Below are 14,813 nucleotides of genomic sequence, written 5' to 3' on the forward strand. Positions count from 1 at the left end.
GTTTCTCGTCTGTGTGAGAAACTATGAAGGTAACCTGAATCCAACATGGGAATGGCAGACAAAAGTACTATATAAAGAGCCAATTAAATGATGTAAATGTTCTTACTGCTGAAAAGTAATGACTATAATCAATTTCAAAATTGAGGTTTGATTTCCTGAAATTTTTTCAGCAGTAAGAACATTTACATCATTTAATTGGCTCTTTATATAGTACTTTTGTCTGCCATTCCCATGTTGGATTCAGGTTACCTTCATAGTTTCTCACACAGACGAGAAACAGACGAGTCTGCAGGTTTCTTCATAACTAAAAAATAATTAAACTAGATGGATCATATACTGTATATCACTGCTGTTAACACGACTAGCCTATCGTTTGGTGTATGTAATGTATTTTTTACTTGTGTTAAGGACATTATTTTCTTGTCAGCATCTTCTTGATGATAACGCTGCCAAAAAAGGGGTCAGAAAGAGTTGGTGGGTGTTCAAAGTGACCAATCAAAGGAGGGGCGACATCAGTCACTGTCTAAAGTAGCTAATCACTAACTACTGTATCTGCAGTTGGTGGGCAACAGAACTGGGCTCACATGCCACCCAGTGAAGATGGGCAGACCAAAAATGTCAGGTAACAGAGTACTGGGATCGTTTGCAGAGTTCTGAAAATAAAATGAACTTTATATATTTATATATTCACTGTCAACAAGCTGCACGTATTTTAATAGGAACTTTGAAGCACCACTAACCTTAGCAATTTAACAGCAGGTGATCTTAAATCTTTTAACCTTATAGATATTCTTTCATTTATGTGCATTAGTATAGGTATGTTGGTGCCTCCAGTTTGGTCATCCCAGAATGGACTGAAAAAACCTGATGTTCTGTACTTTCTGTTTTCTCTAGTTTTGGTTAAAAAATGACTGGAATATACTGAAAAGAAGGAATAAAAGGAAGCTCAGTCAGATAAAGAGATGAAAAGCAACAATGGGGGAGACATTAGAAAAAAAAGAAAAAATAGGTCCATTCCTTACAACAGAACCAGGCCTTCATCTTGATGTAACATCAGGAGAAACCTGGCTGCTTTGTGAGCAGATTTCAGCAGCTGACCTTTGTGACTTTCATAGCTCCTAAGTGAAAACTCTAAAGAAAGGACAAATAGACGAGAGCAAGTTTGCCAAAGAAACTTCAGGAAACAGACTTTGCCTCCAAAAATCACTTTGGACAAATGAGAAGGTGTTAAACAGTTGCAAGTGCAAAGGGAGGTGTGGGACCACATTTGTGCAAAGGGAGCAGAAACGCTCCCTCGTGAGGATGATTTCCACTTGTGGATACACTTCTGTGTGCTCACTTGCCTGATCTTTATATGTGATGATGATTTACACATCAAAGTGTTTACAGGATTTGGGAAGTAATACTGGATATGTCTCCCGAGGGCACAGCACTGTCTGATCACAAGTCTGATAAATGTCCTCAAGTGATGTCACTCGAGTCAGCCTCAGTTGGAGGCTACAAGTTTTAAGGAAACAAATCTGTTGGTGTGGAGTTAGAAAGAAGTGAGTTTACCAGACCTCAGCTAAATCTTTGGCTGGACTGTCAATAGCCAAGTTGCAGTGTGGGTAATGTAGGAGCCAGGGTTGGACAGAAGAATGTGTTGAATAAAAAGATGCTATCTCTGGTTTTGCTGCATTGATTTTGATCCTAACGGCAATGTTAAACTGATGCAGTACTGAAACATAAAATTTTCAAACATACATGCTTTGTCTCTATAGGTGATCTTGATATATATTTACAACATGTGTGGATGTTTGCGTGTTGAGGAGTTTGTGTGTGTGTGTGTGTGTGTGTTATAAGGTGAGAGGGTGGGGGTAGTTTTCTGCGCTCAGTCTCTCCATATCTATCTTGTCTGGGCTCCATTGGTATCGTCAGGGTAACAGTCACATCTATGTGACATCCTGCTCTGAGAGGTGATGGCGGCCGCTGATGGCAGGTTATTGATGCAGACGAAGAGGAGGAGGAGGAGGAGGAAGGAGACTGTTTCAGTTTCAGGTGCACAAGGCTGAGAGATGTGACTTGATCTGCCTGTCGGAGCGTGGCAGCAGCGAAGAAGATGATGTCAAGGCAAGCAGAGATGAAGATGCAAACAGACAAACCCATCGCTCTCCGTCTGGCTGAACGAGGCTTCTCGTAAACCCAAAGCGCAAACAACCTTAACTCGGGGAAAACTTTGAGAGAAGCACACAAATGCATCCCCAGCTGTTCTATTGTGTTTGAGGGCGTCGCTGAAACACCGGGAGGTTAAGACAAACAGACAGTTTGGACGTCCCTCCTCAGGATTGTCCTCGTTGTCAAACTGACCACCTGCTTCTTCAAAAACACAACTGACAGGTGTAAACATCGCCGAAAAACAACTTCAGGGGTGAGTCTCGACCCCCAACTGGCCCGTCTGTTCAAAGTGAGGACAGAAGTCAGACTGCGTGAAAAAAGTGGATTTCAGGTCAACAGCTAGAACCAAACCTCCTCACAGCCACTGATGATTTCCACTTGGCTGTAGGTCGTTTGAACGCTGGTCCATTTGAGTCCTGTTTACATGTATGTGAACTGCTCGCAGCAGTGAGCAGGCAGTCTGGGGGTGGCAGGTAGTCTGTTTTGCTAATGTTAGTCGTGCTTTAAAGTTCCCATGAAAGTTCCTATTGAAAAACGTGCAGCTTGTTGACAGTGAATATATAAATATATAAAGTTCATTTTATTTTCAGGTTTAGAATATGACATCCCAGGGCACAGTCAGCTAACCTAACCTCGCTGCATGGTTAATTGAGCTAGCCATGTACCAGATGTACTTGGCAATGCTAAAGGTATCTGTCCACCAGGAAACAGTAGTGCTGTGGGTGTAGAAATGGAGCAGCCGGGGGACTTTGGGTGAAAACCAGAAAATATTTTCTCCATAAAATATGATCCAGTTATACAGAACCATCTCTAGTAAACCACTAGCCCTCAGAAACACTCATCATAAGAAAGAAAGCGTTTCAGTGGAAGCAATGCAAGATAAGTCATCGACAATTTTCACTGTTTTTCAGTAAATGACCAACTCAAAAATACCATCAAGAACATCCATCCAGTTTATAGCATCCAAAGCTGAGCTTTTAGACGTCCTAAAGTGGCTATTGTACAGAGAACACACTCTTTAGGGGTTAGGTACATTTAGGTATCACAAACAGGACAACCTTGACATTTTACCCAACAAGTGGTAAAATCTAAGACAGAAAGATAGCATAGAACACGCACCATATAGTGGATTATATAGTGAAAAATGAACACACTTAAATGTAACACAATGACCAATGATTTTCTAGAGAAATGAAACCTGTCAATGAGATATTGGGCAGGTTTCATCCCCATAGGATGGCTTATTGTTGAGCGTCCAAATTGTAGGACAGCATATTGTGTCTTGTGCACAATAAACAAGTACATGCAGTTTTGTAGGTGTCTACTACAGGAACAGAATTGTTCCTTCTTTTAAATAAACACCTGCTTCAGTGTCAGAAGACTGTTGAACATCAGCTGGCAAACAAGAGGAAGAACTGGTCCCTGAAAACAGAAGCTGAGGCATGACAACAGTAACAACCAGCAGCCAGGTAAGTGTGAGTGTCTAACATGACTTCCATAAAGTCAAGATGGAGAAGTATGATTTCATTAATGTTAAATAACCCGTGTTTGCATTATGTGTGTGGTTGTGTGTGTGCTCGTCAGTGTGTACACATTCAGTCATTAGAGTTATTTAACCTCCGCATTTCATTTTTAAGAAAAACGCCTCCAGGGCAAGCACAGACGCAGGTGAAGGTTCACTGACACGATCATTATTAAAGCGAGAACGACTTTCTGACAAGCCCATTACACACTAACACACTCACCTACACACACTCTCTCACACACACACACACACACACACACACACACACACACAGCGGCACCCAGTTAAGAGCTATTTCAGGGACACCTATCTCCTCCTGCAAACAGTGTGTCAGCACCTCTCACCATTAACGCTTCAATCTGTTCCATTAAACGCTAACGAGCGGCAGCGAGGACGGGCAGACGCAGCGCAAAATTACACAAATACTGTCCTAATCAGCTCTCTGTGTGAAGCTCTTCATGTCACAATGCTCGGCCAGGAGGAGGTGGCCAGAAGCATGCAGATGCAGCCCCCCACACACACACACCGATAATGAATGAAGTGATTTATAGATGAAGGGGACGGAGATGAGAAAAAGAAACCCCGGGATGTGCACGTGCAGAAGCAAACACAAAAAAACTGAAGATCTGAATCTTCCCCTTTTGTTTGCTGCTGAATAACAGTTGTTGCAGCCAACAAACATAGCAATGTTCCATCAAAAGCAGTGAAGAAGATTACTGGCAGGAAGCCTTGGACTTTCATGTTTTTTGTGGCTACTGTCTCTTTTATGATACATTCACATTTAGTCATTTAGTTGATGTGTTTATCCAAAGTGACTTACAAAAAGGGAATCAAGGTACAGTGCGACAAGGACATGTTAGTGGAACAATAAGTACAGCTTACATAGAATCAAGTGACAGCTAAGGAGGGGGTAGATTTAGCATGTCCAGTTGTTGGTAGCGCTAGGAGAGGAGGTACGTTTTTTGTTTTTTTTTAAAGGTAGAGAATGATGCACTTGTGCATCAGTAGTGAATTCCACCAACAGTGAACAACAGGCGGGAAAAGTCTGGATTGCTCTGAGCGTATGGGTGACAGAGCGAGGCGTCGTAAGAGGGTAGAGACAGTAAGGCGAGGCAGTTGCAATCAGCAACTATACCACTAGATGTCACTAAATTCTCCACAGTGGTTGTGTAAGGTAAATGAGGGAATAAAAGAGGGAAGAAAGAGAGTAAGAAAGTGAAACGAAAAAAATACTCCAAGGAGGGGAAAAAAGGAATGCTCGAGGAAAGGGGGAAAATGGGAAGTAGATTGATAGATAAGCAGAAATAGGGAAGGAAGCCAGGGGTGATGGAAACAAAGAAAATAAGGGGAAAATGGAAGACTGGATTAAAGGCGAGAATAAATATGAGGGGATATAAAGATGAAAAAAGTATGGGAAGCAGGAACTAAAGATGAGAAGTAGAACAGAAAGGAGTGATGAATAAAGGGAAATAATGGATGCATGGCGTGTTATATTGAAGAAGGCGGTCTCATTTTGTTTCTTTGCTCTCTCTTCCTTTCATCCATTTATTTTATTTCTACCTTCCTCCTTTCTTCCCTCGTGTGTTTTATCTCTCTCACAGCAGTGCAACCTGCACACTTCCATCTGCCTCCCACTGTGTGTGTGTGTGTGTGTGTGTGTGCGTGTGCGTGTGCGTGCGCCCAGTTCTGTTGCCCAAGAAATTTAATCTCCATCTTCTATGTACAAGAACCTCACTGAGTTTAGTTTGGACAAACTGCTCCTCATCCACCTCACCAGATACCCAAAACACGTCCATTAACATCAGAGCTAATTATCAGCCTCATATGGAATATTCATGTCATCTAGTAACAACACTGATGACAGTGAGTTCTTTCAAGTTGGGAACATTAGAGGCCAGTAGTGGAAAGTAAGTACTACTAACTATATTAATAACTTCTAATTAATATACAAATAACCTTAATTTCTGCCAAACAACAATAACAAAAAATGTAGTTAGAAGAAATTATGACAACAGTGTGGCATTATATGACTTGTTGTCTTCATTCTTGAACAATCACTCTTGTTTCTGTGGACCAGTATTGATTTCAAACTCTGCACTCCTTCTATGGTTAATGCTGATTCCATAATCCTGAATCATTGGTGTCTAACAGCGTAAATTAAGTGACAATGTGCAGCTGCGCCTGACATGTCAGTGTTTATAACACAAGACTGGATCAATGTTGCATGGCTGGTTTAAAAAAAATAGTTGGGCTTTGCTTCACCACTGCAATATTATATCTTCAGTCAAACAGTCAAGTAAATCCTAAAATATGGTGCATTCCTAATGATTACACTGCAAGTATATCTGGGCCATTTTAGCGACTTCTATAGGTTTACTACTTTTAAACGATCCGAGAATGTCTGCCAACACTGGCTACAGTTTGGTCACAGTCACATAAGGATGTAAGAGAAAAAATGTTATCAGACACCAGGCTGAAGTTAGTTTAATAATCACCACCCTGGATAAACAATTCAATCCAGCAGAGATTGTGCCAAGAATTCAAATTGAAGTTAGTTTAATGTTTTTATTGACCAGCTTGACTATGATCAGGTCAATTTCCTTTAGGAAACAGTCCAATGAGACTGTTCAGGTCTTCTAACAGAAAGAGGAATCTGTCTCCAAAAGTAAGACGTGTCAGTTTTATCAATATTTGATGCTTCAATAAATGTTTAATTAATAAATGTTTTCTGCCAGGTTACATTTGCTCTACTGTCTGCTTTTGATGCTGATATTTTTGTTAGTAAATGATTTCATTTGATGATGAAAGCTTCGTTCACAGCACGATGAATACAATAAAAGCCTGAAGAATTGTAACATTGTATCGAAACAGAAAAAAAGTATATGAGAGCAGAGGCACGTAATCTGTAGAGATCTTATGTTTTGAAAATGCAGCTCCACACGGCATTGTCTTGGCTTGTGCATGTGGTTTCTATTAAACTTTATTAAATAGTAAAAACAAACCCAGAGAGAATCAACTTACTGATGGGGGATGCTGGTTTCTGGGTCCCTCCTCTGTAGTTCATGGTTTTGTTCTGTGGCGGTGGGACCGGTTTGTAGGACTGTCCAGTGGCTCGGTACATGGCCTGGACCCACAGCGTTCGGTCCTGCTCATCATCACAGGCAAACATCACCAGGTCGCCTTCCTTCACAGCATTAAAAAACACCCGGCCGCCCTGCAGACCTGACGAGGAGGAGGAGGAGGAAATACAAAATGTATTCAATATACAGTAACCTATAATATTATTTCATTAGAAGGTCCGGTACTCAGGATTTAGTGGCATGTGGTTACTTTACACACGGTTTTCCTCTTATTTTGTCTGCAAGGACACCGGGCCGTAAGGGGGTTCAGATATACTATGAGATGGTACTTCATAACTTGTTACCGTGGATACTAGAATATTGACTCTGTAATCTATCTCAGTATTTTTCTGAACTGTTCTGAACCAAAAGGAGGCAATAGCACCACAGATGTTGATATGAATTCTTCAAATAAATATGATATTCCAAATAGGTAACTACTTATTGGTAGTTTGCAGCAGTTTATCATTTATTGTTATTATTAATATAGAGAGCAGAAGTGAAACAGGAACTTCTTCAGAGAAGACGAGTCTATGAGCGATTTGTGGAGGTTTTTAGACAGAAATGTAATGAAATTTATGGATAATAATAACAACAATAAAGTTGACTTGACTCCACGTTATGATGATTAAAGTACCTTCACTGCCACAATGGTAGACTCATAAGAGGTGCATTTTTTTGTTAAATCCAGTGCTGTAGAGGAGCTGATGTGGAGCTGGATATGAACAGTAAATCAGGAACACGCTTCAGTTTTTCAGAAAGATGAAAGAAATGCTGAATGAAAACAGAAGCTGGACAGGAAGTGAGAGGATGTTATGATGTTATTATGTTATGTTATGATTTACGGATAATTCATGTCCACTTGAGACCCCTTGCTGACTTGAGTGGTGGAATTTGACATCCCAGGAACATGCCTGGTAAATCTTTCTGCATGTAGTCTCATTTGTCATAAATGTCAGGGTTTTTTAACAAATAGATGTTTGTTGTTTCTATAATCACCTCCAGCAGTGTTCACACTCGGATGCGTGCTCTCTGTGTGCTGCATGTTGTTGTAGTTTAAAGCCCTGTGTGGTGATGACAATGAGAGAAGCTCAGGTGTGTGTACCTGGCTGAGGGTCGCAGTAGTCCACTGTGTAGCCCTCCAGCTGCATCAGCTCCTGAGGCTCGGCCTTCTTCTCTCTGTAGCTGCACATGGCGAACGTGTACTGACTCACCTGCGGGATGAAGACACACACTGCTAAAGCACTAGTATGGCAGTGTGGCAGAGTCTCAAAACACACTGGTCCAATGTTGCTTTGGATTAACCTGAGTTGTTTGTCACAGACCACCAATGATTTGATTTTGGTGAAACTGCAACATATTTTATGTCTCATGTCCTATGGCTGCCCTGGCTCAACTCTTTACATAGTTTCCTGACAGAAAGTTTTACTTGTTGCCAGAATCCCAGAGAGCAGGCAATGTAAAAATCTGGAAAAACCCATTTCTCTATGGATTTTTGTACACGTTTGAAAAGAGTGAGCAGACGTTTCACTTGCTGGAGACTTCCTGGTTTGGTAGAATGAATAAAGCTGCTGCAGAATATATTTCACACCATTGGGATAGAAGAAACAATTATTTTTAATATATTAAATGTATAAATATTCTATTTATTTATGTTACATTCAAGAAGTATAGAAAGGTGATTTTGTGTCGTGGCCTTCGCTCGACCTATCAACGACACAAGTAAACAAAAGAAACATATCAATGATTTGTTACAACACAGACAAATTGAATTCCGACTCGACTTGTTTTGCTCAAAGAGACGGAGAAAACAGTGTGGCATTATATCACAGGGGTTAAAAGATCTGTATAGACAAGAACCAAAGCTCATAAATGAGAAGTGGAGAAAATCAATGAAAAGCGTGATTGGTTCGTTTACAAGGACACAAGTGAGACAATGTTCTGTTGGTATGTCAACATGGTTCAAGTGCCAATAAGAGAACTAATAGTTTCATTATTATGACTGAAAACCTGAAATTGGAAGCTATAAAACTATGGAAATCATCCGAGGATGCTCCTGCATGAAGGCACTTCCTCTTCATCATGTCTGAGATGCTCTATGTGCAACTATGTAACTGAGGCAAGGTGGAGGTCCAACAAATTCTCCAAAGCATAAATCAGGGATGCACCGAAAATTCGGCCACCGAAAATTTTCGGCCGAAAATGGCCCAAAAGTGCATTTCGGCTTTCGGTGAAGTGGCCGAATAGTGGCGTGACGCAATTGATGCAATGAAACAACGTGCGCGGTGATCTGGCCACGGTTGCTGATTCTTTTCTCATTCACACACAATAAACCCACGATGCAGGATATAGGAAAAACACAGGCAAGAAATACATCATACACTGCTCTTTAGTACTCTCTACATTATGGCGACTCACACATGTGAGGTGCGTTCAATGACCGTCGGAAGGACTATGATGCGTTCATGAACGTGGGAAAAATGGAAATTCACCGGAAATATAATAAAACTAAATAGTATTTCTTTCAAGAACAAATTAACAGTGATTAAAACAACATGGGCTTTCTAACAGTATAAATGAAATAATAATTATACTAACTGGAAATTCTACTGGAATATTTGAAGGATATTAAATAAACATTTACTTTCTTTGAAAAAACATGTCTACAAATTTATTCTAGGCTATTTATACAATAGTAAAAAAAATAGTGAAAAATTTAACAACCGCATTTCATATTCGGTTTCGGTTTTAGTATTCGGCCAACCATTTAATTTTTATTTGGTTTCGGTTTAAGCCGAAAATTTTCCTTTCAGTGCATCCCAATTATAACTATTTGTTTTCATTTTGTGTCTCTTTTCACGATTTGGTAAATCGGAAGTAGAGGAAATAACCCAATATTTCCAGACGTCCTCAGCCGTTGCTACTGAACTCTTCGCAGACATTGTGGACCAGCCTTAAGATCAGAATATATGAGCTTGGTTGACTTCATTCTCAGCCTCTGCAGCAGAATGTGAAAGAGGCTTTAATCAAACTGTCTGCTTGAATATTGTAGATCTTGTTATTTTATCTTTCACATGCAGTTACACACTGCTGGGCAAAACAAGAACATGACAGATTTCAGAATCCATGGCAATGGCACTTTAATCACTCCGCACTGATACCAGTGACAGTATGATTAGTGGATAGAGCCTAAGGGTTTGAAGTGAAGCCGACACGGAAGTGTTTTAAACTCGAATTCTCTCTAATGGCCAGCAGGGGGCGTGCCATTTGCTGTTAAATGTGTGTTAAGTCTTACAGAGAAAATTACCCCACTGTTCAATTGTTTAGCTGTAATATGAGGATGTTTGTGACCAGGCTGGCCGCCAGTTTTTCCCTGCTCGAAAGCGGAGTCAATACCGTGGAACCTAACTCGCAGACCGTCGCCCACCAACTCTACGCTATTGTCCAAATATGGTCACTTCTGGCTCCAAAAAACCAAAATGGCAACGTAAGTAATGACAAACTCACATGTCACAGGTGACGTCACAGTGGTTTTACACTTGACTGACTAATGTACTGTACATAAATACTGTTTAGAATCTCTTTACACCTCAATATGTGTTTATTACAACCTGTTTATATGTGTACACAGCAAATATATTGATTTGATACTGTTTATAAGCTGTGTACCTGTACATATTTATCTATCAGTTTTTCTATGCATCCTGTCCTCAATCTGTTTATATACATACCACTGCATTTTACCATTACACACTAGGCTAAGATAGTTACATTTACTCCTTATTCTACCTTGATTTTGTTTCACTTATGTGATTTTTTCCCAGATTTTATATATATATAATAGATTATATATATGATATATATATATATAATATTATATAGCCTTAATCTGACACCTGGACCTTCAAATCTCTGGTTAAACACCGATTTATGACATCACAACTAGTGTGGTTGCCAAACATGAACCAATGTGAGACATGGTGATAGGAGACATGTGATATATATATATAGATATGTGAAGAAGTACTGCTTCACTGCTGTTGTGTGTATGACAATAAAATAACTTGAGCTTGTAAACAACTTGTATCCCTGCAAAGTGAACAATAACAGCTGAAGTGAAAAAACAAAAAACAAAACTTAATTAACTTTGCTTCAGCAGGACTCTCATGCTCAGACGAGGTGTAACTACCTTTCAAGTAGAGTGACTGATGAGAGATGATTTTTTTTTTTTTTTCTTTAATAAATGAAATGTGCCATGTGAAGTCTGATCTGATGCACCATAAATACACACAGACTACTGTGTAACGAGTAATTTTATATGCCGATGATGCTGATCGGTCAGAAATTACGCACGCGTAGCTCTTTAGTTGCTGAAGATTTATTTCATTTTTACTTTTACCTTTAGTCCTTCTTTCCCAGCCTGCTGCGTCTCTGATTTTACAATTTACAGATCGATAGATGTCATCAGGTCTCATCAGTTTCTTACCTGAACGAGAACAAAGTATCTTCTTTTCCAGCGTTTCCAGACTCTCTGTCCAAGAGCGTACAGGTGCCTGAAACACAAAGAGTTTTTGCAAATTATCAGTGTTGTTTTTGGTTATTTTCCTATTATTTTCTCATTTCATTGTTTAGTCACAATGTCACAAAAAGTGAGAACACAGACTTCATTCTTGACTTGGAAACGGCAGCTGTACAGGAGCTTTCGATCATGTTGTTTTGGAGTTGTTCTTTTCAAGTACTCTACTTTGAAACATATGGACATTGGACGCATTTCACAATTTTCTGACAAACATATTATGACAACATATATAGACACAGTATATATATATATATATATATATATATATATATCTTTATATCTCGTTCAGGTAAGAAACAACAATCGCATACATTCAGGATCCATTTTAAAGCTCCTTGATATGGAGACTCTTTATTTTCTTTAAAGATGTCAGCTTGTCACCATTTTCAGGCAGCAGTTAATGATGTAGGTATATATATAGAAACAAAAAACAACCTTGGAGAAACTCCAAGGATCGCATTCATTCAGGATCCATTTTAAAGCTCCTTGATGAATGTCTACATATTTTTCTGTCACAGCACTGCATTGTGTTATTACTCGCCAAGCTGTGAACATTATTATCACATTAATTTCCTTCTCCAATGTGAAACTAAAAAGGAGAAAGTAATGAGTCCTGAGCTGAGAGAGGCCATGACACAGACAGCAGAACACTGAGGAAGTCTCGAAGAAAATGGAAGAATGACCAGCGTGGCCTCTCAATCAATGGCTGCTCCCGGGCCTCCTGAAGCGTGGGATACAGGCAAGTGCAAGTGAGGAAAATCAATCAATGGCGAGACCTCTTTCTTCAGCCCTGCTGCCCGCCCTTAAAGAAAAGGCCTCCAGTCAAGGCTGTGGTGTGTCTGGACAGAGAATCTGGGCCATTCTGCATGACTCCAGGTTAACATGTGGCACCGCTCACCGGCCACTTGTGAAAATTGTTTGGCCGTGTGTCCTCCTGCAGGGTTTCAAACATCTATTCAGCTGCACGACACCACAGTGATGGACTGCAAACGCCAAAGAGTTCACTGCAGGCATTTAACAGTCCTCTCTGCGAAAAAACATCCATCTTTAACTGGTCATTTAGCTGGATATTCAGACTTTAAAGGTTTTTTAAGAGGGATGAGACACTGGATGTATTTTAATAAAAACAAGGAGAGACTGCAGTTTCCTTTATTTCAAAAATTGTCTAGAAATCAATGTCAGCAGGTTAAAATGAACTAAAAAAGGGCAGATTACTGCAGAATTAAACCAATATTTATTAAGAACAAATAAGTAAATGATCTGTAAGAAAGATAATTTTCTGTTCTTCCAGCTGCACCCAGGGAAATTTTCGAATATCTCATTAAATTTGTTTGATTTCTTTCATTTCTATTTCATTTTCAAGACATGAAAAAAAAATGTTCTGTGTATCTTAATGAGTAATTTCACTGTTTTGGGTGTTTTTCTTGTTTATGAGAAAACAATATAAATAAATACATATAAATATACAGCGTAAATAACTTTATGGCAGTAAGAGATTTATGGCAGTGACATCTGCAGGTACAGACAGTGTAGATATATTTAAGGTTATCTTTTTGATCTCTTTTCTTTTTGTTTTTGTATATATTCATAAATAATATTTATGTTCTAAAAATATTTATGTTATGTTATAATCTCCTACACTCCTTATATGTTGGGATTTTTGTTTGTTTATTTGTTTTCAGTAGCACCAGCAGAAATATTTCAGTTTTGTTCAATTTATTTAAATAGCAGATTGACTGATTGGTTGAATTCATTTGAATCAGATTCTTTTGTTTCCAGTAATCTACAAAATAAAATAATTAGCATGGGAGTTGTTTCCACTGGGAAAAGAAAAGCACAGTAACAATCATAATTTTCATTTTCTTTTAAAGTAAAAGAAGTTTTGGTTGAAGACCACTCCTGTCCAGTCCTCCAAATGCAAAGGAAATCTACATATTAACAAAATTTGACAAAAAAGAGAATTTTTGCCATGCCGTTTGTCTGTAATGCAGAGTAAAACATTTGGCTTCCAGACTGCAGATGAAATATTCTGAGAAAACAAATTGAGTATTTAATTATCATTCCAGAAAAAATGTGTGAAGAGAAGGGCTCTCAAACAAAAAAACACCAAATAAAAATGTGTTTGATGATCATCTGTGAATGTTTCCTGTTCATGCACCTTTTCTTTCTTGCCTGTCGGCCTTTTGAAGAATGCAAAAGGTTCCTTTTCATGTCTTTTCTTATGCAAGCTAAACCCAGAAAAAAAAATTGACAAATGGGAAATAATTTTAACTTTTTTTTTTTACTTTGAGAGACACAGATTCCTGTAGGAGTTGGCCTCCTCTTTGATATACATAAAGGCCCAGTGTTTGCCTTGTGTTAGTCTTTGGATCAAGTAATATCAAATAGCATCAAATAACCTGAATGCAGAAAATATAAAAAACAGGATGACACCTCCCAGCAGATGAATTAAAGATTGTATCCTTAATAAATCAGAAGTGACAGAACATTGTTTAAACACGTGAAAAAGAGCTGGATGTAAACCAAAGACCGGCTCAACTCACAGATAGACAAACACTGACCCCTTGTGGGAGATTTTGAAAACTGCATGCTTGTGTCTGTCAGTTATCTGTCTGTTATCAGATTCCCACAGTGTTGTGTTCATCATAGTTAACAGCCTCCCTGGGCTCCCAGGTTAAGGCTGATTTTTTTTTAAATTGGCAGCAACATGGCAAAACTAAAATATAATAGGAATACAATAAACTAGAACTAGAACTGTAAGAATAGGTTAAATTAAGTTGAGGGGGTTTCATTTAGAAAGAAATCTGCACTGGATAGGGGGAAATAAAGTAAGCTCATTGCCTCTCCCTCTTCCTTCCTAGCATGAAGAAGAAACTGCTGTGGTCCCAAAACTATGAAAAAACTGTGCACAAAAGACCAAACAGTTAGGTCTTAGTTTGTCCGTGCTGGGCTACTGTACAAACTTGACAGTTACACATGGCGAGATAGAAAAGGCTCATTCTATGGTAACAAACACATACTGTTTCTTAGTTTTAGGTTATTATACATGAATGAAAACAAATTTATGAATACTACATTCCAAATATGCCATATTCTGTATATATATATATATATATATATCCAAGAAAGAGTGTCAAAGATGAAGAGCTGGACAGCACCAGGCCCCGACATGATCCATACGTACTGGCACAGATGAACCAGGGGGGCCCCACCCAGAGCGGCTAACCCAAGGCAGGACAGTCCTAATCATGAAGGACCCATCCCATCCAACTACCGGCCAATCACCTGTCTCTGCACAACATGGAAGGCCCTGTCAGGCATCATTGCAGCAATAATGAGTAAGCATGTTGCTCAATACATGAGCGAGGCACAGAAAGGAATTGGCAGTAACACCAGGGGAGCCAAGCACCAGCTACTGGTTGATAGAACAGTCGCC

The 14,813-nt window shown here is 39.2% G+C and overlaps 1 protein-coding gene across 5 annotated transcripts in view; it reads right to left on the minus strand.

The window, feature by feature from the left end:
• Positions 1–14,813, minus strand: part of cadps2 (Ca++-dependent secretion activator 2) — a 238,811-nt gene that overhangs the window by 99,409 nt on the left and 124,589 nt on the right. For all 5 annotated transcript variants that reach the window (XM_027272724.1, XM_027272723.1, XM_027272727.1 and 2 more), the window contains exons 9-11: positions 11,285–11,351; positions 7,904–8,012; positions 6,701–6,901 (exon numbers count right to left, since the gene is read on the minus strand). In XM_027272724.1, coding sequence (XP_027128525.1) covers positions 6,701–6,901; positions 7,904–8,012; positions 11,285–11,351 — 377 coding nt within the window. The remainder of the gene's footprint in view (positions 1–6,700; positions 6,902–7,903; positions 8,013–11,284; positions 11,352–14,813) is intronic.

This window comes from Larimichthys crocea, chromosome XXI (assembly GCF_000972845.2).
Source record: "Larimichthys crocea isolate SSNF chromosome XXI, L_crocea_2.0, whole genome shotgun sequence".
Taxonomy (NCBI): domain Eukaryota; kingdom Metazoa; phylum Chordata; class Actinopteri; family Sciaenidae; genus Larimichthys; species Larimichthys crocea.